This window comes from Lutjanus erythropterus, chromosome 20 (genome assembly GCF_056507025.1).
Source record: "Lutjanus erythropterus isolate fLutEry1 chromosome 20, fLutEry1.hap2, whole genome shotgun sequence".
Lineage (NCBI taxonomy): Eukaryota > Metazoa > Chordata > Actinopteri > Lutjaniformes > Lutjanidae > Lutjanus > Lutjanus erythropterus.
Genome location: NC_139336.1, coordinates 20953518 through 20975687, shown reverse-complemented (window position 1 = coordinate 20975687; position 22170 = coordinate 20953518). Strand labels below are relative to the sequence as shown.

At 38.2% G+C, this 22170-nt stretch overlaps 3 protein-coding genes across 3 annotated transcripts; all 3 read right to left on the bottom strand.

The window, feature by feature from the left end:
- LOC146308471 (proteinase-activated receptor 2-like) lies at nucleotides 1–2754 on the bottom strand. Its single transcript, XM_084745859.1, has 2 exons — nucleotides 2673–2754; nucleotides 1–1437 (listed from the first exon to the last, which is right to left on the bottom strand). The coding sequence occupies exons 1-2, from the start codon at nucleotides 2737–2739 to the stop codon at nucleotides 347–349; spliced, it is 1158 nt and encodes a 385-aa protein (XP_084601985.1). The 5' UTR covers nucleotides 2740–2754; the 3' UTR covers nucleotides 1–346.
- A 2144-nt stretch (nucleotides 2755–4898) lies between these two features.
- On the bottom strand, nucleotides 4899–9119 carry f2rl1.1 (coagulation factor II (thrombin) receptor-like 1, tandem duplicate 1). The gene is made up of 2 exons (XM_084746564.1): nucleotides 8937–9119; nucleotides 4899–7058 (listed from the first exon to the last, which is right to left on the bottom strand). Exons 1-2 carry the CDS (start codon nucleotides 9019–9021, stop codon nucleotides 5989–5991), a joined length of 1155 nt encoding a protein of 384 aa, XP_084602690.1. The 5' UTR covers nucleotides 9022–9119; the 3' UTR covers nucleotides 4899–5988.
- Nucleotides 9120–13094: 3975 nt separating this feature from the next.
- Nucleotides 13095–17123, bottom strand: LOC146308469 (proteinase-activated receptor 1-like). Its single transcript, XM_084745931.1, has 3 exons — nucleotides 16883–17123; nucleotides 14995–15057; nucleotides 13095–14632 (listed from the first exon to the last, which is right to left on the bottom strand). Exons 1-3 carry the CDS (start codon nucleotides 16956–16958, stop codon nucleotides 13380–13382), a joined length of 1392 nt encoding a protein of 463 aa, XP_084602057.1. The 5' UTR covers nucleotides 16959–17123; the 3' UTR covers nucleotides 13095–13379.
- Nucleotides 17124–22170: the final 5047 nt, after the last annotated feature.

The following is a 22170-nucleotide window of genomic DNA, read 5'->3' as shown; positions in this document are numbered from 1 at the left end:
TCAGTCTTTAACAGGCACTCTCTGTATTTAATTATAAAAACATTAAAATATATACTCATGTTTCACATTTAAGCACTAAAAAAGTTCATAATGAAGTTATATACATCTTAAAAATGCACTCTGTCCTCATCCAATAACAGTCATCTTCACATTTAATCTTCATCTTTGGTTATCTGATGCATTGAGGTTAGCTGGTTGGTCCTTATGTCCATTATTACAGTCTTACTGGATCTACTGAGTCCCAGAGCCACGAGGTCTGTGCGCTGCCGTGCTTCCAGTGCACCGGAGGACAAGCACAGAGAGGCACGATGCAGGATATCTGATCAGTCTCTTTGCTCTCCTTTGACTAACAGGTACTGCTCTGTGTATTCCCACTGCTCGACACGTACGACTTGCTTTTCCTGGAGTATTTCATGGAGCTGAACGAGACCCTCATCCTCTCCACAGTCCTGCTGCTGCGACACAGCAGAGTGTTCTTCACGTGGTTCCTGAAGTCCTCCGACACAAAGTAGTAGATAAATGGGTCCAGGCAGCTGTTGAGGCTGGCCAGACACAACGTGGAGATGTAGAAGCCGTAACCGTTGTTTATCACCCCGTCCTTCAGTAGGGAGTAATGCACCACCAGCATGATGTTACTGGGGATGAAACATACGACGAATGTGACCAGGACGGTTACGATCAACACCACGGCTCTGTGGCGGTTCTTTGCAGCCGAACTGTCCTCCATACAGTTTCCAAGGGCCCTGAGTAAGAGAATGTAGGCTACGACAATCACCACGCAGGGGATGAGGAACACGACCAAACCCATGAAGATGAAGTAGAAGTAAGGCAGCTTGACAGAAGCGAACGGATTGAGGGCGTCCTCTATGACGTTGACATCATGGCAGGTAGTAACGTTAGGGTCTTTGAGCTTGGCGGTGTGGTCGTACAGGTACAGAGGTGTGGTGGTGAGCCAGATGAACGCCCAGATGGCCACACAGACACCGATGGCCACTTTGTTGTTCTTCCTCTGCTGGGACAGAGGGTGAGCCACCACCCAGTACCTCTGCACGCTGAGGCAGGCGATGAAAAGGATGGAGCAGTACATGTTTCCGTAGAAGAAGCCGACGAGGACTTTGCAGAGCGGCTCGCCGAAGACCCAGTCGTTACCGTTGAAATGGTAGGAGATCTTTAGGGGCGTCCAGATGACAAAGAGCAGGTCAGCCAGAGCCAGGTTGGCCATGTAGATGGACGACGGGTGCTTCTTCTTGGTCCTGAAGAGAAACACCCAGACGGCCATGCCATTGGCAGGAAGTCCCAGCACGAACACGATGATGTAGATAATTGGGATGAAGACTGTGGTGAGGTTACTCTTCAGGGTGTCAGATGCTGTCTTGTCCACAATCACTCGTCCTGTGTTTTCAGGGTCCTTATACCCAATGAACCCCCGTCCTTTACCTGTGAAAAATGACAAATGACAAAATTAAATATATATCAGGGCAAAAAACAATTAGGGGTTGACCAATGACTCCTCACTATTATTATTCGATATTCAGCATTTTTACAATTGACCTTTCTTAAATCCCAACTCCTTTCGCTCTGTGCTCCAATAACAGTTGATCAACCTTGGCGGAACCCAACTTTCTCCTTTCCTGTACTTAGATATGTTATGTGCTAGGCTCGTCTACGTTGAACAGAAAAACAAATTTCAAAGTTGGTTCAAATATTTTACTGGGGGACCTGTAAAAGCTACATAAAGTCACATCTTAAGTTAGCGAATGTTAGCAAAACACTAGCAACTATCATAAGCAACTAGTTAGACTAATGTAGATTACTTAATTAGCATTTTGTTAACATTAACCAAAATAGAAAAGAATGATCTAAAATCTGTTTTGGCTCTGATGCAGCCATATCTCTCTGTCTGTAACCACCATGTCATGCCTGCTACACTATCTGATTGGTGACACATGATGAGTAACTTCCCATCAAAACTGAAGGCTGCTTTATCAAAAAATTAATTAAGCATATGTTTAATTGATGATTAAAAGACAACTCTCTCTCTCTCTCTAGTCCATTAATCATTATTAATTCATTTATCAAGCTTCTCAAGCGTGAGGATTCGCTGCTTTAAATAATTATGAACTGAATTTCTTTGTGTTTAGGACTGCTGTTTGACACAAAAAGCTGTTTTAAAATGCCTGCTTGAACCATGGAAAATACATTTTTCATCATTTTCTGACACTTTTTAGGCTAAAAGATTTAAGATAAATTATTGACAAATGAGCCAAAATACAAATAACTATAAGATCTCCTACTGTAACCCAAGTAGTGCAATATAATCTAATCAGTTCAACAACAGGATCTTATCTTATAATATTTCAGCTAATAGGAAATCCGTTTTTCATTTGGTGCTAATATTCTTAAGTTAGATGCGACTACATTTCCCGACATTCCTGTCTGCTTTGGGAGCTGGCCACATCCCAAGGTTAAATAATATTTTAAAAATCGCGTCGTTCGCTAATTATGATATCGCTAATCACGATATAAACATTTTAAAACAATTCTGCTGAATATACTAAAACATTAATATTTAATAACATTATTTTGAAGTCTACTCTCATGAGCCTTTGTACTGTTAAAAGTCACCTCATTGTTCCCTGACACAATAAACACAGAGGAAGTTTCATCCTTACCTACTGCATGTGAGGCAGAAAAACAGCACAAAATCAAAAGAAGCGTCAATAATCGTGTAAAATCCATGTCTGTGTACTTTAGACCCTCTCTGCTCCACTTCTCCTTTACGATATGACTCTCAAACGTCGCACAGCAGATACAACCCAGGAAGACACACCCCGAGACTACCTGTTTGTACGCTCTGTACGTCATCCGTGACCCCGCCCACCCCCGGGACTCTGGTAGTTTTCCCATGAGAGATTTCCATGGCGCTCAAATAAAACAAATAAAACATAAAATTAAGGGAAGAAGAGAAAAGCTGATATTTAGATTTTGGATTTCACAAATTTTAATAAAACTTTTTAAAAATCAAAATGTTATAATTTATAAAATATCTCACAGATATTTAATTCTGTTGGTGACCATTATTTTCTTGAATTTTTTGCTCTGTTAAAGGTTGCAGCAACATACAAATATAATATTTGAGAATTCAAAATTCTTTTTTCTTTCTATATGGTGGTGTGCAGTAAAATGAAACAGCTTGCTGTAAACACGGCACTATAAATATAATTAGTGTGGGAAACCTTACATGACATTTCACTGAAAGTAAATGTTGAAGTGTTCCATTATACGGATGGTATCTGTGGTTTGGAAGAGGAAACATGAGTACAGAGGATGTAATGCGCACACTGATGTGTTTGGTGTGACGTTGTAATCGGCTGAAAATGAAGTTCTCTCATATAATTTCATCAACAGTTGCCAAACAGTTGTTAAACTGTTGGTTATTTTCTCAAGTAAAATAGTGAAAAATGTCCACCAAAATTTTTATCAAGGCCAAGGTGACATCTTTAAATGTCTAATGTTTTCTGAATTTAAGTCCAAAACCCAAAGATAATCAGTTTACTTTTATATCAGACAAAGAAATACATCAGAGTATTGGCATTTATTTGCCTGAAAACATATCAGTTATCAATGCCAATTAATTTTCGGTCGATAGACTCAAGATCAATTAATTATTTCATCCCAGTTTTTCAGTGTAAAAAATAGACATTTAACAGATGAATGTTATTAGACTATAAATATCTTTTGGTCTATACTTGAACAGCTTGAACAGACCATCTTTGTCTTTTCATATGAATGTTGGTGCCTCTATGGAAATAAAAGCTTACGTGTAAGAACAGCCTGTCTGTCAGTTTGAAGATCTTATCATGTGAAATGATCAGTTAAATCTAAAATAAACAATGCTCAAGCTAACTAGCAACCATAACAGAGTGATGTGCCAATGCGTTTCTACTCCTGTATCCCTGGAAAGCTTACAAAACTATAAAACATTATAAATTCTTGTTAATTTTCTACGAGATGCTTCACTTCCAGGGAAGTTAATTAGTGCAACCTGTATTGTTGAGCCTCAAACACGGGCACAAACTTTAATATTCTCTTGCATCTGTGTACAGCTGAATAGATCCCGCCTAATTACAGTGACTGTGATTTGGTCCCAAAAGCCAGATAAAACAACATTTTCCAGTTTAGAGGACCAAAACGAGTCTCTTATTGGCCTAATGCCATTTCAAAGAAAAGAAAGGATTTTTATACTGAGGTTGTTTGTTTCACTAAAGCAATAACAAGAACTCATGAGATAATTTCTACTGTCGGGCAGAGAAAGAGATGCAGGAAGAACATTTTCACAGACCAAATAATTTACTATTTATGTATTATTTGGGATCAAAAGGAGTGTGGTATCTGGATTAGAACATTAAAAGGCTAAAGCAGACCTGAACTTACAGTAAAGGTTAAATATTAAATATTCTTGTTTTGAAAATAAGGAACATGCAACTTGACCTTTCCAACTGTATCAACCAAACCAAATGCAACCAAATTACGTTTCTGCAGATTTTAATTTCGTTTCAAAAAGTGACTGCCAAAAGTGTGAAAGTAATTGAAAGGATTGAATAAGCAATAAGAAAGAATAGCAAGAAACCTACACGTCACATGGGGAAATATTTTTAGATAGGCCTAGAAAAATAACACGTTGAGGCTAAAACATACATACTTTGACCAAAATTTGAATGTCTGGATTTGAATACATGAGGAACACTACTTGGAAGCTACAGAAAAATATAAAAACCTTATAAAATCCAAGAAACAAAACAATAAAGGACCTTGAAGACTTAATGATTTCTCGGTTAACTGCCTTTTGAGACTTAACAAGACCTGTAGAGAGTGTGATGGGGAAAAATACACTTAGATGGACTTTTCATTTTATTGTCAAACTTTAAAATGTAGTTATACAAGTAAAAACGACTGCTTTAAAAACACATACAAAATATATACCTATGTGATGAATCTGTCATCTGGCACATCAAAACAGTGAGACTGAGATCATCGCAATAAAATGACAGCATGGACATCTAACATTAAAAATGAATAAACAATCATTCATATCCCAATGAAATCAAGAAACGCAAAGTGCATTAAATAAAAGTTGTGTTATCATATAAAAATACATATTAATTCACAAAAATAAAAACAAGGTAACTTATCTAACAGCTTCTTGGGGGTTCTGACCACCGGTCTCATGCTAGAATTAAAAAATAAATCCTTGTTGTTTTAAACCTGAGTGGAGTTTAAAGGTATAGTTTGAATTCCTTGATTAGGGGTTGTATGAGGTAGTTTTCCATAGTCAGTCTATTACCTACAGTAGATGGTGGTTGGCATGCCCTGTTTGGAAAAGGAGAGAGGAGTACCAGTATGGAAGTTAAGCAATGTACTGCTGTGAACAGGGTCTGCAACAAACAGTATTTTGCCACTTAAAAATACACATAAAAAATATATATTTTCCCTGCTTTACTTTGCTGTCAGACAGTGTTTTCTAATGTGCAGTTGCCATTAGATAAGCCAGATATCACTCTCTCCTAACCAACCAAACTCCACAGGCAAAACCAGTCATTTTAACTTGCAGAACACAGAAATTGTTAGTGTACTAATGCCTTGATCTGTTAGTTTGTTTGTATTAGTGTGTGCCTTTCATGTTTTAAAAGGATAGTTCAGATTTGCAGAAGTCACACAATAACACAAACCAGCTAACAGACCAAAACAGCAGTACACTGGCAACTCCCATGTTCTGCAAAGATAAAATTACTGATTTCGCCTATGGAGTTTGGTACAGTGATACAGCTTCCTACATCTGCTGCTTCCCCAAAATGGTAGAGTGCTGGCCGCAATCTCCCGTAGCTAATACACTGACTACCAACAAGTACCTCATACAAGCCCAAATCAAATAATCCAAATCTTTAGCCTTTTAATGATCAAAAATTAGCTTAAAAAACCAACGATGCACTAGCACTCAGTGCTCTGTGTATTGCCTGAATCAGACGTGTACGTGTTGCTCTTCTTGGAGTACTTTAGAGCACTGAAGGAGACCCTCATCCTCTCCACCGTCCTCTCACTCCTGCAGAGGAACGTGTTCTTCACATGCTCCCTAAAGTCCTCAGAGATAAAGTAGTAAATAAACGGGTCAATGCAGCTGTTGAGACTCGCCAGGCACAGGGTGGTGATGTAGAACCCATACAAGTTGTTGTGAGCCTCGTTCAGAAGGAGGATGTAGTGCACCAGCAGCATGATGTTACTGGGAGTGAAGCAGACTAAAAACATGATCAGCACGGTGACAATCAACACCACAGCCTTTTGTCGCCTCTTGGCGATGGCGGGGTCCGCCATGGTGTTCCTGAGAGCCTTCAGCATGAGAACATAAGATATGATACACACGACCGTGGGGGCGACAAATCCCAGAATTCCCATCGTCAGAAAGTATCCTGCTGCAGTTTTCTTCTGACTGGGTCTGGTGACGTCGTGGCAGGTGAGGATATTGAGGTTGGTCACCCGGACTTCCTGTTCGTAGAGGTAGAGAGGGATTGTGATGAGCCAGACCACCACCCAGATCGCGACAGAGACACTCACAGCGATACGGGTGTTTCTTTGCTGCTGGCCGAGTGGGTTGACCACGGCCCAGTAACGCTGGATGCTAATACAGGCAATGAAGGAGATGGAGCAATACATGTTGCCATAGAAAAACGCCACCAGAACTTTGCACAAGCCCTCTCCGTAGATCCAATTATTGCCGTTGAAGTGGTATGCGATTTTTAAGGGCACCCAGATGACAAAGAGCAGGTCAGCCAGAGCCAGGTTGGCCATGTAGATGGATGATGGGTGTTTCTTCTTGGTCCTGAAGAGGAACACCCAAATCGCCAAGGTGTTGGCAGGCAGCCCCACAATGAACACGATGATGTAGATGATTGGGAGGAAGACTGTTGTAAGACGGCTGGTGAGGACCTGTTTGGCAGAGGGGTTGACCCACACCCCATCGTTGGTCTCTGTACCAGTGAAGCCTCTCGTGTCTACATCTACGTAAACATGAAAAGCAGACGTACAACAAGTTTACATGAAAGAACTACAGCTGCAAACTACAATTCTTTTCATTATCGATTGATCTGCTGATTACGACCAATACAAACTATGACAGGGTGAAATGTTTGCCCAGCCCATTACTGTTGTTTCTTATCCTTATTACACTCTCACAATGATATATTTATTCACAGACCAATAAGTGGCAAACAGGGGCAAATACTCAAAGAAGAATAAAGTAGGACATGACTGACAGCTTCTCAAAGGTAAAAAAACATAAGTGCTTAAAAATACAGCCCCATTCCAAAAAGTTTGGGACGGTGTGTAAATCATGAATAAAAACAGAATGCAATGATTTGCAAATACTTTTTGATTTATATTCAATTGAATACAGTACAAAGACAAGATATTTAATATTTAAACTAATTAACTTCATTTTTCTTTGTAAATATACACTTATTTTGAATTTGATGCCTGCAACAGGACACTAATTGTTTAAGTTTTGAAAGAAATATTTTTTCTCATTTTTGCTTCATATATGGCTCCAGGGGCTCAACAGTCAGTCTCAGTTGTCGTATTTTGCGTGCCATAATACACAACAGGTCTAGACTGCAGGCAGGTCAGTCTAGTACTTGAACTCTTTCATTATGAAGCCACACGTGTGTCTTATAAATAATAAGCAGGGACGTCTCTGAAAAAGACATTGTCTGGATGGCAGGTATGTACCTTTCAGCATTAATGGGGCCTTTACAGATATGCAAATTACCCATGATACCTTGGGCACTAACACATCCCCACACCATCACAGATGCTGCTTTTTTTAAGTTGGTAACAATCTGGACGGTCCTTCTCCTCTTCAGCCCGGAGGACACAACATCCATGACTTACAGTAAACAATCTGAAATGTGGACTCGTCAGACGACAGCGCACTTTTCCACTTTAAATCTGTCATCTCAGATGAGCTCGGGCCCCAGAGAGATCTGCAGCGTCTCTAGTTGTTGTTGATGGCTTTTGCTTTGCATGGTCTGAACTTACATTTGTAAATGAAGTCACAAACTGTATACCAACAGTTTTCAAAAGTGTTCCTGAGCCCATGTAAAAATATCCTTTAAATACCCAAACATGTTTCAAATTAAACAAAACAAAACAAAACAAAAAACACTGAAACTAAAAAAACATTACATATCTTGTGTTTGTACTGTGTTCAGTTGTGTTGGTTGAACATAATTTTGCAAAACATTGCATTCTGTTTGTAATTTACCTTTTACAGTATCCCAACTTTTTTTTACTGTTAAACTTAAACTATCCTGCCTCTATTACATATCTTTGACACAAGTGTCAGCCACTTGTAACGGATCATTGCAAAAAATGTCTTCACATGTATATTTCTGTAGTTTATATTCTGTATGAAGAATATCAGCCAGTACATTTTGAGATTGGATGATCTAATAATGTTTGGGTCTTTATACCAACTAATCTGTCAAAATAATCACTATATGATTACCATAACATGCAGCCCTATAACAGGAACATATAATAATTTGCCTACATCTGAATCTCAAATATCAACTGGATTTAGTTCCTGTCAGCTGTGAGCACCTTGACCTGTTTTCTGTTTGGAATGAGGCAGTTAAGCTTGAGTCACCTGTATTACAACATGCACTTAACATATTGTTCAGTCGATCTGTAATATTCAGTGTTGTTTAACTAACTCTGACAGAATAATTCAGTTTATAAAGGCAAATCAGGAACAAATATAAACAAATACAGTGATATATTCGACGTTGCTATGTAGTGAAGCACTTTTTGGAACTTGAATCAATCTGAGCTGAAAATTTTAACCGTTGAGAGACTTATACAAACAACACAGACAGAAATAAACAGTGAAGTCTTACCAGGTTGTGACAGACATGTCTGCGCGCAGCACAAGAGGAGGAACAGCTGAGTCCACCGCGTCCTCAGAGTCATGACTGCAAACTGAAGAAAAACACAATATGCGCTATAATGTCCGCGGGTGCGGCTGTTTGGTCTCTTCTCTTCTGTCTTTCTGTCGTTACGACCATGCCCTCTTCATAAAGCTGCTCTTCACACCTGCGTGATGTCACACAGTCAGGTGACCGCGCGGAGCCAACAGATGCACACCTCGGGTGCAGGTGGATACAACACCGGAACACATCAATGTTTGCATCATCACGGGCAGCGGATAGAGACATAACAGCCTGGTTATCAGTGAAATTTCTAGAGCTAGAGCTCAAAATAATATTATTTATTTTCTTAATTCAACAATACGTCGTCTTCCCCCAGAATCCTGGTGTGTACTGACATCCAGTAAACACAAAATAATATCTGATAATGTCTGATAATGTGCAGGAAGTACATTTACTCAAGTACTGTACTGAGGTATAAATTTGAGGTATTTCTACTATACTATTTCTATTTTATGCAATGTGAAAAAGTTTCTTTTCAGATTACAGTTTTTCTTACTCCTGTCCACTGAAAGACATGTATCTCCAAATTTAATGATTTTAGTGTTTGACAGGGGTCTCAAACTTTCCCTCTGCCTGGCCCACAACTTAATGTCAAAAATATAATATAATCCAGCCTGCAAAATTATCTTCATTATTTTCTCTAGTTGTTGCTTACAATTTCAACTACTCCTTCAACTGAATACAACTGAAATAAAAATACAATTCTATTGTTAAAAACATATGTATGAATTTCTGAAGGATTGCATGTTGCAATTCACTGATATTGTATGTCCAGAAAAGAGTAACTTCTTCAGCAAAATGTCTCTATTGGCAAACAGTGGCAGTGTGGATTAGCAAGTTCGCATGTGAGATTTATGATCAGTTACGCAATGAGCCACAGTTCTCACCAGATACTCTGTGGTGTTTAACGAAAGCACAGACACAGCTGACAGTACTCAGCTAGCACGTTCCATAAAGGGAATTAATGACAAATTCAAAGTGGCAGAAGAGTTACAGAGTTTGTGTCCGATGCACAGTGGTTAACTAATGCAAATGAAAGTCTAGAGAAACTGCTGTTTGCAGTTGTTAAGTATGACAAAAGTATTTTTAGAGATGGAAACAAAAAATTAAACTTTCAAAAATATTGAGTCAGTTTAAATTTTAGACCCCTGATTTATGGGTCAAGAAAATTATCATACTTCTTAAAATGAATAAACTCCTTAAATATAACTCCATTGTGCATGACATAACAGAATTCTTGTTGCAGGGTTTTCATCACTATAATTAAGGGATCTTTTAAATCCTAATGATCATAAATTAGAAGACTGTTTGGGCCATCGCCAGGTAAGAAAAACAAAAGCAGCGAAGGAGAACTAATCTGTCTGGACAACCAACTAAACTCCTGCTCTTAATGTAGCATATTGCACAACATCCACACACCTTTGTGAATATTTTTACATTTACTGGTGAGATGTAGTTTCTGTTCTGTATTCTTCCTAAGGTCACAAGTTAATGTAAAGAGGGAAATAAAAGTAGGTCAAACTACAATCTCAATTACTTTATTATTATACCAGTAAACAGGTGTGGATTCTGTGCACCTGTGGCTTCTATTTATGACTATATGGTTATGATCGCCTTCCTACTGTGATTATCATGGTCTACTCCAAACTATTGTTTTACTTTCAATATGATCTGTAGCCTAATTTATTAAACTTAATGACAAAACCCAGCAACAAACTTATTAAACTGGTATTTCCTAATCTTCTCAAAACCAAGATAAAGATTAAAAATTATCGGTGGTGAAAGAAGTGTTCAGATCCTTTACTCCACCACAAGTAATAGTCCTGCTTTCAAAGCCTTGCTTATGTGAAATAGTTTAAGTATTATAGTTTATTTAGCTGTAGAAGCAGGACAGGAACGGTATGGGTAATCTGAAAAGTAATTGGTAACTAAAGCTGCCAGACAAATTTAGTGGAGAAAAGTACAATATTTACCTCTGAGATGTAATGGAGTGGAGGTATATCACAGTAAAAAAAAAAAAACACACAAGAATCAACTCATCTTTTCTCACTCACTTAATGCAAACATGAAATTTTTATTTATTCAAGATAATTAAACATAACATTTTTTGTATTTGCTTTCAAAATTTACAAACATGAGTTCTTCTAACTTACAGTATTTTGAGTTGAAATGTTGAGTGAATGTACTATACAAAGTTCAATCAACTGATTAAATTATGATCAGCATATTAACATATTATTTTCCCAGCATGCATTGCTTGAGACTTACAATGCAACCATGAAAAAACACAGTACAACTGAGTTAATATCAAGTTTATTTGACCAGAGAACTTTATTTGTTTTGAACCGTTACAAAGTACTTCAACTTGTCTTTTCAAATGCAGTAAGCTTACTTTAAGTTATAACAAAGTTTATTTTTACAGTATAGAGATGCATAAAATGGAAATACTCAAGTAAAGTATCTTGAATTTGTACTTAAGTACAGTACTTGAGTAAATGTATTTTGTTACATTCCACCACTGACTACGAGAAATAAAACACGGTCCAGCCAGTTTCTTTTTTGTCTTGGACTGAATGTTTCAAAAAGAATTTATTCAGTCAATAGTTTCTTTCTACTATCAAGTAACTATCCAAAACAGTGAAGTAGAGGCACTTAACATTTATTAACAGTGCAGTAGTGCTACCTGCTGGAGGAAAATGGAACCTGGCCCATGGTGTAAAATGACATCCTTATGAGATACACATAAAGCACTTCTCATTTCCCACCAGCAGAGAGCAGCATGAAGCAAACTATAAAAAGGCGGGACATTTGCTCAGCTCATTATTGTGCCTTATCTTTACAACACTATCACAATGATATGGTAACATTTATTTACAGACAAAAATTGGTAAAATGTGGTAAATACTCAAAAAAATACAAAGTAAGACATGATTGACAACTTCTGAAAGGTTAAACATAAGTGCTTTACAACAAGATTTTCAGAAACTGTAGACAGGAAATATACAAAAAATAAGACACATTTTCAAATAGTTTCCTTCCATTAAATGTAAAACATACAGATTCACTTGCAGCTTATAAATTCATATGACAGTGTGCAAAAACAAAAGCTTTTCGTAGTATCAGATGTTCAGTTGATTTTTTCTAGAAAGCACATTCCTATCTGATCTCATATTCCTTCCGTACATTGTCTTTTTTTTTCACTTCATTCATCACTCACAGGACACATCTGTCATTGCACATTTGTTGTTATGAAATGAAGACATGCAACTGTTTGTGTTGGCACGACAGGCTCTACCCGTCTTTCATTCTAATCTCGTTTCTTTGCTGTTACTTGGACTCTATAATACAATACATATACTGTTCCAGAATGTAAAAATCACAGGTAAGAGTCAGTTAAAGGGATAGTTCAGATTATTTAAAGTGGTATTAAGTAGTAATCTATGGTCAGTGTATTACCTACAGTAGATGGTGGTCAGCACGTCCCCAGTCTGGAGAGGCAGAGAGGAGTACCAGTACAGAAGCTAAGCAATATACTGCTGAGGACAGGGTAAGAAACAAAATGCATTTTTGCCACTTAAGCTGTTTTATAAACCAAATATCACTCTCTCTACACCAAGCAAACTCCAATCTGTAATTTTGCCTCGCAGAATACAGGAATTACTGGCCTACCCATAGGCAGTGGAAGTGGACATAGCTTCTGGTACTGTAAAGTGAAGCCAATGTGGAAGTGCCTTTAAACTGCATTCTTTATAACAGCCAGCAGGGGGCAATTCCGCTGGTTGCAAAAAGAAGCCTGATTGTATAGAAACTTATGTGAAAATGACCCTGCTTCTCACTTTATTTATGACGTCAGTGAACAGTTTCCTGATGAGTTTTCGGTCTCAGTTACTAGTTTGACTTTTTAAAATACAGCATCGTGTTCATTTTTGTTAATTAAAGTTCCATGTAGAGTAAAATAGTCAATAAAGCAAGGTATGTTTAATGACATGAATCAAGATTCTGTTACTACTTTGCCCAATTCTCAATAAAATGTTTTCAAGATCATTAGATCAGCCGAAACCAAGCCCCACCCAAATCACCCACCAGCTCCACATGCTCTGGTCGCAAAAAGCCAAGATGGGAACGCTTATAATGCCAGACTTGAGGCTTCAAAACAGTAGTGGGTCACAGTGGCTCCGTCCACTAATTATTCCACTGCCTATGGGTCTATCGCTACCTTGATTGCTTGGAAGACTTTGGTGTTTTAAAAAGCTTAGTTTGGATTCAACAAAGTCACTCATACAACCCAACTTCAAATAACCTGAACTATTCGACAACAACTAACAATGCGACGGTTTATCAGACAGGCAGTTTCTTGTACTGGCTGTTGAGGCTTTGTTCTAAAGAGTCCATTTTGGTGACTGAAGTGTTTATTTTGGAGCTCTCTGTTCGATTGGATTTCAGGATTGCTCTGCTGCTGGATCTGCATGAATTAGATGACGATTGACTGTGGCTGCTGCTCTCTGTCATCTTCTGACACCTCAGAGCACTGGATAGTTGCCTCTGGCACTGGGATGATCCAAAGTAGTAGACCAGAGGATCCAGGACACAGTTCAGACTTCCCACACACAAAAAGACCAGATAGATTGCGTAGGAGCCGTCAGGAGCCTCCTGGGGCTTCACAACTCCTTTGTTGTAGTGCAGGTAGTGCACCAGAAGTAGGCAGTTTGTCGGTGTGAAGCACAGCACAAAGATCACCAGCACTGTTAAAGCCATCACCACTGCTCTGGTTCTTCTGCGCGACCGTCCAGGGATCCCACGTGGGACCCTGCTCAGCGACCAAATCACCCAAGTGTAGGACACCACTGTGATGAGCAGAGGCAGGAAGAAGATGAGGGAGCAGAGGATGATGAAGTAGATGCTGTAGTATCCGATTAGGTCACAAACTGACTGGATATCATGGCAGGTGGTGATGTTTAAGTCTCGAAGGTAAAAAGTCTGTTCTGAGACGACAAGGGGCACCGAACCAGCGAAGGACAGTATCCACATGCTTACGCAGGCTATGATTGCGTTCCGTGGCCTCCTCCAGGCCATAGAGTTAATAGGGTAGACTACAGCGAGGAACCGGTCCACACTGATGCAAGCTATGAGCAGAACGGAGCAATACATGTTCCAGTAGAAGGCTGCAGTAACCACACGGCACATGACCGGGCCGAATATCCAGTTGTTGCCGCCAAAGTGGTAGGAGATCTTGAAGGGGAGCAGTATGGCGAAGAGGAGGTCAGCACAGGCCAGGTTCAGCATGTAGATTGCTGCCGGTTTCTTAGGCCGGATCCTCCGAGCAAAGGCCAGCAGTGCGCAGATGTTGATCGGCACACTGATGAGGCAGACGAGCGTGTAGAAGGAGGGTATGAGGATGGTGGACACAGGGCCCATAAGGAACAGAAGAGCCTCCTCTGAGATCCTCTGCCTGCTGGAGTTGGTTACATTATGCACCCGACCACCAGTAGAATTCAATTTGGTGGTAACACCACCTTCATCATATTCAGGCATGGGTATTTGTTCAGGTAAATCATCAAAAAAGCTAAAGGTCCTTGGTCCTGGTACAATACCTAGAGAGAGAAAAGAATGTGTCAGATCCAAGAAACAGGAGTGAAAGATTATTTATTCAAGGTATTATCCAGTGTTATTAGTCAGCTGTCATTTAGTGATTGAATTGATTGAAAGAATTGGTCAATGAACTGATTTAGAGCTGAAACAATTAGTTGATTAATTGATCAACAAACAAATAATAAACAATCATTATTTCTTTTTCCTTTATTGGATCTTTTAAGTTTTTTGTTTTTGTTTTTTAAACAAAAGTGCCAATAATTTGGTTCTAGATTCTCAAACGTGAATATTTTTCGTTTGTCTTTTGTCTTATATTAAAGGGAAAGTTCACCAACAAAACAAAAATACATATATTTCCTCTTACCTGCAGTGATATTTCCCTGCTTGGAACGCTTTGGCTTAGGTTGCCGAGTTTTGGAGGTTCCATCTGTAGAAGAGGAGGAAGAAGACATATATTCATACAGCATTTTCACAAACATCAGTCACAAAGTGCTTTACAATCAGGGTTCACTGTAAATGATTTTATTTCACTTGCCCGGTCAAATGGGTCAGAAATCTTGCCCCTGTGTAAAGTGGCTTATTCATTAGCAGTTATCAAGTAACAACAAAGACTAAAGTTAATTGTCATGTTTATTCTAGGTCTGCAATGTCTATGAAATGTCAGATAATGTTAAAAAAAAAAAAAAACCTTCATAACGGTTTCATGGTTTATGGGAAAAGCAGGATCTAAGTTCTTTAATATGGGCTGGATAGAAATAAGCTTTAAAGTGCAGGCACTGGCAAACTTTTAAATATGGATAAGATGGAATTACATCCACAGGACTAGAAAATAGCTTTATTTTTCTGATCAAATCTACCCAATCTTAATGAATGAATTGGAAAGAGTCTAAAAATGCAGGAGATTGAGAGGGGCTAGAGGTCACAGGATGAATAGTGGACCTAGAGTCATTACCTTATCAACAGAGGAGGTAAGGAACCTGTTACAGTCATCCATACAGACATATGATAATGTGAACCAATGTAGCTAAAAGTGTCAAACAGAATCTTGGGATTTCTTTTTGAAAAAGAAATTTAATTAGGAAAGTCTTCTTTCACTAATGCATAATAAGAAGAGATCCTTGAGATGAAGGTGACGCATTTCCAGCCCACTTCTTGCTTTCCATAATTGTTCAATTTTACGTCACTTCTGTCTCAAACAGCAGACAGCGTCTGTCCTCCACAGAGAAGTGTTGCAGTTAGCCCGGTGCAAACCTTTGAAAGGTGCCACTTTGTCTAGCAACCAAACAGCAATTAAAAAAACTGTCTTAAAAACTCTACATCATTATAATGTGACTTAAAGTCACGGGAAAAGTGGGCTGAGAAATGCTTAGCTGTGCTCTGAGTGATAAAATGGCAGTGCAATACAGAGAAATCACAGAAAATCCATTAATGGTCACCAGTCAGGAAGTCCTCACAAACCATATTCGCAATATCTAAAGAAAATAGGTCCAACTAATTACATGCCAATGTGAGTGACTTCAGAAACATGTTAAAAATGAACAGATTCAGAAACATTAAGAAATTCAGTGGCTACACAGTCTATGGAGTGATTGATGTGCTGATTAAAGTCGCCAATGAATAACACTTCTTCGAGTTTAATAATAGAAGACAGCACTTCAGAGGCTTTAATGATTAATTATTAAACGCCATTAAGAATTTCAGCCATTAAAAATGTATTAATGGATAATCAATAGTCTAGAAATGGCAGTAATTGCACCTCATTTGACACTGTTTTGTCTGGCAGAGCCATTTGTTGAGCAAAGAGATTTAAAAAGAGATAAAAGAGTATAAAAGTTAGATTTGCAGACCTTTTGTATTATATTGTATTTCTGAGCTGCAACTAACGGTTATTTTCTTTATAATAACGATTTTTTTTTTTCAAGTAATCGTTTGTTCTAAGAAAAGTCCAAAACCAGAAGATGTTCACTAGAAAAGCAACAAATCCTTAATTTAAGTTAGAACCAGAAAATGTTTAACATTTTTTTTTTTTTTAATTGAAAAAGGACTGAAACAATATTTTATCAAAATAGTTGCTGATTACTTTTTTGTTATGCATTATATATTTATTAACTGGTCTTTTCTGCACCATCATATAAGCCTATATACAGTAAATTATATCACACATTATCATCCATCATTTTAAATGTACAAAGTTACATATTTACAACAACTGAACACGTTGTACAGTAGAAAGTGAACTTTAGTCTTCTTACCGTTTTTGCCTGCAGTCGCAGCAGCCCACGCGCACACCAGAACCAACAGCAGAGTTTTTGTACTTATTGAAAACATTTTGCCGTCGATAAATAAAAACAAGAGAGAAAAAAAAACAATTAATAGTCGTCTATTAATCCGCGAATACGTTCACCGTGAGTCAGTCCCAGGCTGAATCTGCTGCTGCTCTTCGGTCCTCCACTCAGTGTAAAGTTGAGTTGTGTTTCCGCCCACAGTCCAGTGGGTCCGGAACGCCCTGGTCCACCAATCAAGTGCAATCTGCGAGCACAGAGACATTCCTCTGGTCTGATGTCACCTTCCCGTCATACACCAGAAACCAGATCCAATCAGACCATTAATGTGAGAACACTCAGTGAACCAACACAAAAATAGACAATTTACTGGCAAATGATGGCAACTTTTTTTTATTTTCATACGTTTGGATGCAATATTCAATAGATTTCAGTAAAGTGGGCCTATAATTAAATCAGAAGTTACGAGATAGTTTCCTTGATGGTTTAATAGCAACATGGCTGTCATAGCAACAGGTCGTCCATGGTAACCTGGCTCAGCCTCTTCATCAGTGCTGAAAGAAGTGATCAACTCTTTTACATGAGCGGGTTAAAAGTATCAATACCACAGTGTTCAAGTTTAAGTCCTGCACTAAAAAAAACTTAAGTCACAGTACAAAAGTATAAACAAATACACAGTACAAAGAGTTAAGTTGTGCAGATAGACCCATTTCAAAATAATGTACAGGCTATTTAATTAATTATTACTGTAATGTGTTCATTAGACTATTCAATTATTAACCATTACTAAATTAATCAGCAACTATTTTGATAATTTGTTGTTTGTTTGTGTAATGTTTTAAAGAAAAAAGTACAACTTTCCTGATTCCAGCTTCTTAAATGTGAATATTTTCTGGTTCCTTTCATCCTGTATGACGATTAACTGAATATTTTTCGGTTATGGACAACGAAGACATTTGACGACGTCACCTTGGGCTTTGGGAAACATTTATCTACGTTTTTCAGTATTTTCTGATATTTCATAGGCAAACAACTATAACTGATTAATCAAGAATATAATCAACAGGTTAATCGACTATAAAAATAATCCTTAGTTGTAGCCCCGTTGGTAATTACTTTACATACTGTGAATTTATCCCTGTGGATCAATGAAGTCTTGATTCAAGCCAGTACATAAAAGGTAGACCTATTAGCTTTATAAATTGTATCTAAATCAGCAAAGAAACTACACTTGTGAAAGTACAAACAAAAATACAAATATCTCAAAATTATGGTAACCTACAGCTTCAGCTACATCGCAGCTTTTCATTGAATAATTCAGACAATTTGATCAAAAGGGAGATTTTATTAATCAAAAATCAAAGGAAGTAAAAATGTATTTATTATGCATTTTCCAAAACAACTGTTCCAAAATCCTTCCTAAAAATATGTGAAAACCAAATTAAAATTGGAGCTTAACTGTCTTTGTGGTCTCTGATTGTTTTTTTGGGATGTTTGGATAAAAACATTCACTAAAGCATCTTCAGGGGACAGAGGAGTACAGATTATAAATAAATGAAACACTGTTTATTTTACGTGAAGCAACTCGCCCCTGGAGATGTTAAAATGCTTCTTCTGTTTATATCAGACATCAGATAGTGAATTACAGTAAGGTATTTAGTTTACATTCTTAAGAAAACATTTGACCTTTTGTGGTGAGTTTGATGGTGGAAAATCATGTTTTCTTATTTTATCAGCAGATTTCTTGCAAAGTGTACTATGATGTCCTCAGCATACATCAGCAACCAGCTGTCCTGTGTTTTTCCTTTTTTGTCTCTGTTTACGTGCTGATGTAAACTTGCTGTACAGACTGCAATAGCCTCCCTGGAGATCACTTTATATCTATTTAGTTTGCGTACAAATGGCAAGAAAGTTCCCACTGCTTCTGGTTGAGATCAAGAAAACAACCTTCATGTGTCTGCTTCTCTGTGGTCTGCAGTTTCAAAGCACTGAATTGAGGACAGTTAGGGAATAGTGCTTGAAAACAAAGGATGGGAAAGCTTGCCTGTTAGACAGAAAGAAAAATATGCTGGGTACTTTCTCTGTGTGAGATGAAAAGAAAGTGTCTGACAGAGGAAGGCAATGGGGCCAGGATGGGATGGGAGTCATCTGACGTCTGACTCATTCATCCTGAGCTTTATATCCACAGGGACTTAGTATCTGAGCTCACAGACAGCCAGACTAAACCCGTTTCCTCGTAAAATATTTGTCACAATGATGTGTTTCTTATTTTAAAAAACGTTTTGTTGTGCAACTTGGCAAACTAAATTAAATTTGAGATAAGACCCGCTGTTTCTCAACATGTTACTTAAAAGAAACGTTTGACATTTTTTATGCTTTCACACCTTCTTGCGAAGAGTTAGATGAGATGATCGATTGATAAGGTAGAAAAAAAAATTTCCTACCAACACCTCTAAAGTACACTAACATGTTATTGTTGCCACAACAACAAGCAGAGACATGAGGAAGTCACTGCGTCAAGCCAAGAAATAGTACACGTAACAGCATAATGCCCCCTGACACAGCAACTTGTTTTTACACTTCTGTTTTTGTACAGATAAGACAGCTTTACAGAAGGATTTTGCTACCTTGATCAGAGCCAGGCCATCTGTTTCCCCCTGTTTTAGTGTGTATGCTAAGCTAAGCTAACAACTGCTGTCAATAGCTTAATATTTAATGTACAGACATGAGAGTGGTACCCATCTTCTCATCTAACTTTAGGCAAGAAAGTGAATAAGCACATTTCCCAAAATGTTAGGCTACTACTTTAAAAGTGCAATGAAAGATTGTATCGGCTACTGGGGACAACAGAAACTACCTGTGAACAAACTGTGCTATTTCCATCTAATTGTCAAAAGAAATTCTGAACAAAAGAGAATGTGACGTGAGCATGTTTCAGTCAAGTGGTTTGGAGCGAACAAAATAGGCTTAGTTGGAAGTTGGTAGTACAGGTACAAAACCAGCCACCTTTCTTGTACTACAAACAGTACACAACATGTTTCTTATAACGTTTAATGTGAGAAATAAGCAATGTATTAACGGAATCAATGTTGTAACAATAGCGGCCATCTGGTCATGTCTAGAAGTGGACACTGGACCTGCAAAAGATCTTGCCAGAGTAATACTTCAACCCAAATCATGATCTTTCCCTAACCTTAACCAGGTGTTTTTTGTCCCTAAACCTACCCATGTATTAACCACAGTGTTGTCACTTAATAAAACATAATTAGTCAGCGCAACATACACATTCAAGAAACAAATGCAGAAAGTTTTGCAAAACTTGGGTTTCTCGTAGACACGCCCTGTACGCCTGGTCGAGATCTTTCTCTTTTCACAGCTTAACAGTACACACTAAATTATGTTTCTAAAAACATCTCACGTGAGAAATAGGCAACAGAGTACCAGAATCTTGACTCATATATGATCAGCACTGCCTAGTTTGACAGTTTCATCTGAGTTTCATGACCCCTGTGTGCTGCACTAGACAGATTCACTGACCATGAACTGTCAGTCACAGAGTAGCAGCCTAAAGCGTACCCTGCTTTATTGTCTGTTTTAGTCTAAATGGGACCATAATTTAACAAAAATGAAAATCATGCTGTATTGAAGACGGCTTGAAACTAGTGACTGAGACCATAAACTCATCAGGACATTGTACTGAGGTCATACTTAAAGTGAGAAGAAGGCACAGTTTTATATTCGACTCAATACAATTGGACTTATGTTTGAAACCAGTGGAGTCGCACCCTGCTGGTAATTAGAAAAAAATGCAGGTTTTAACGTGCTTCCATATTGACTTCACTTTTCAGACCCGTAAGCTCCGTCCACTTCTTATTCACTGTTTATGGACAGTCGATGTCCACAGCAGAAACAGCTTCTTCTTCTTCTCTCTGAGCAAAAACAGCAGATATGTCAAAACTTATTCCACAGAAACCTTTTCTACTGCAATGTTTCAAAATGTGCATAAAATGTGTTGATGGAAACATGACTATTGACATAATATCACCGTCTAAGTTCCCTAATTACACATTGATTAGATATAGAGCAATATCATTTATTTGGAGTCATATTTCTGGACATATGGTGAATGTAATTCCAATATTCCCTCTCTTTTAGCTCTGTTTTTGGTCTCTGCCAACTCTTGAGGAAAATATTCAGCTCATTAGCTGCTAAATGATCCTGTCTGTCAGATGTTTGGTGCAGGATAGGAAGTGTTCAGTTTGCTTATCGGAGCTTTTTTGCCATCTGATATGACCAAAAACAACACCATAAAAGCAGCGAGACTGAGACAGAACAATGAAGTTATGTCATAAAACAACATAGATATGAGGGGGCAATTTTCCACAATGATTGTTAATATAAAAATATTGATGAGACTTTTTTATCAAGAGAGAAACTGCAGCTGTACACAGTGTCCACTTTGGAGGTCGTGTCATGTCCCGTAGCCTGCTGGGCTTGGGCGTTCCTAAACTAAACATAAGCTCATTCCTTCTCATAGAGGGAGGCAGGATGCAGACTGTGGGAGATTAGATCCAGAGCAAAGTCAGTGGCACAGATCCAGGGCCAGCGTTTCATACGTTAAATTCCTGTTTTTCTGTTGTATCCACATTTACACATTTTATCATCCTCTGGGCATCGTCCAGTCAGGATAGCTTGTGAATTCAACAGTAGGATGTTAAACTCTGGGGGGAAGGACGGAAAAAAATCATGGAAGTGAACAATGGCACAAGCACGGAGGTTATTATGCTGTGTTTGATCAGAAGAGTCTCAGCTGGTAAACATGGATCCTTAAATCCTCAAAATGTCCTGTTGACATAAATTGACCAGATCAGAATTAGAAGAAATTACAACACTGGCTTTGTCAATTTGTATATAAAGATATACAGAAACAGAGAGAGGTCATCTTCCCACACCCTCAGATTACCATCTGGTGAATGTCTCAGATGTACAACAGTCAAAACGAGAACCAGCAGACACGTAGAGGATGCATTGGTGTGTATATTTGTATCTGAAAGAGGAACTTGATGTTCTGGTGGTCTATTCTTATCCGACGGATGAAGGTGTCTGCTGTTAAACAGCCAATAAAAAGAACTTAGAAAGTCAACAGTAACCTTGAAGTATATAGAGGTGATATGTTCTCAGGGCAGAAAAGCATCTGTCACCACAAAACAAAGCCACGAACCATTTGCTTCTGAAGAACATTTTTGAAGAATGGTTTC

What these genes read in the sequence shown, in the direction of transcription:
- f2rl1.1 (XM_084746564.1), bottom strand. Translation starts at nt 9,021, where the DNA reads ATGACTCTGAGGACGCGGTGGACTCAGCTGTTCCTCCTCTTGTGCTGC. An exon ending in ACAACCTGGTAAGACTTCAC is followed by an intron (nt 7,059 to 8,936) that starts TGTTTATTTCTG and finishes CTTTTCATGTTT; the next exon opens with ACGTAGATGTAGACACGAGA.
- LOC146308471 (XM_084745859.1), bottom strand. Translation starts at nt 2,739, where the DNA reads ATGGATTTTACACGATTATTGACGCTTCTTTTGATTTTGTGCTGTTTT. An exon ending in TTCTGCCTCACATGCAGTAG is followed by an intron (nt 1,438 to 2,672) that starts GTAAGGATGAAA and finishes CATTTTTCACAG; the next exon opens with GTAAAGGACGGGGGTTCATT.
- LOC146308469 (XM_084745931.1), bottom strand. Translation starts at nt 16,958, where the DNA reads ATGTTTTCAATAAGTACAAAAACTCTGCTGTTGGTTCTGGTGTGCGCG. An exon ending in TGCGACTGCAGGCAAAAACG is followed by an intron (nt 15,058 to 16,882) that starts GTAAGAAGACTA and finishes CCTCTTCTACAG; the next exon opens with ATGGAACCTCCAAAACTCGG. An exon ending in GCAGGGAAATATCACTGCAG is followed by an intron (nt 14,633 to 14,994) that starts GTAAGAGGAAAT and finishes TTCTCTCTCTAG; the next exon opens with GTATTGTACCAGGACCAAGG.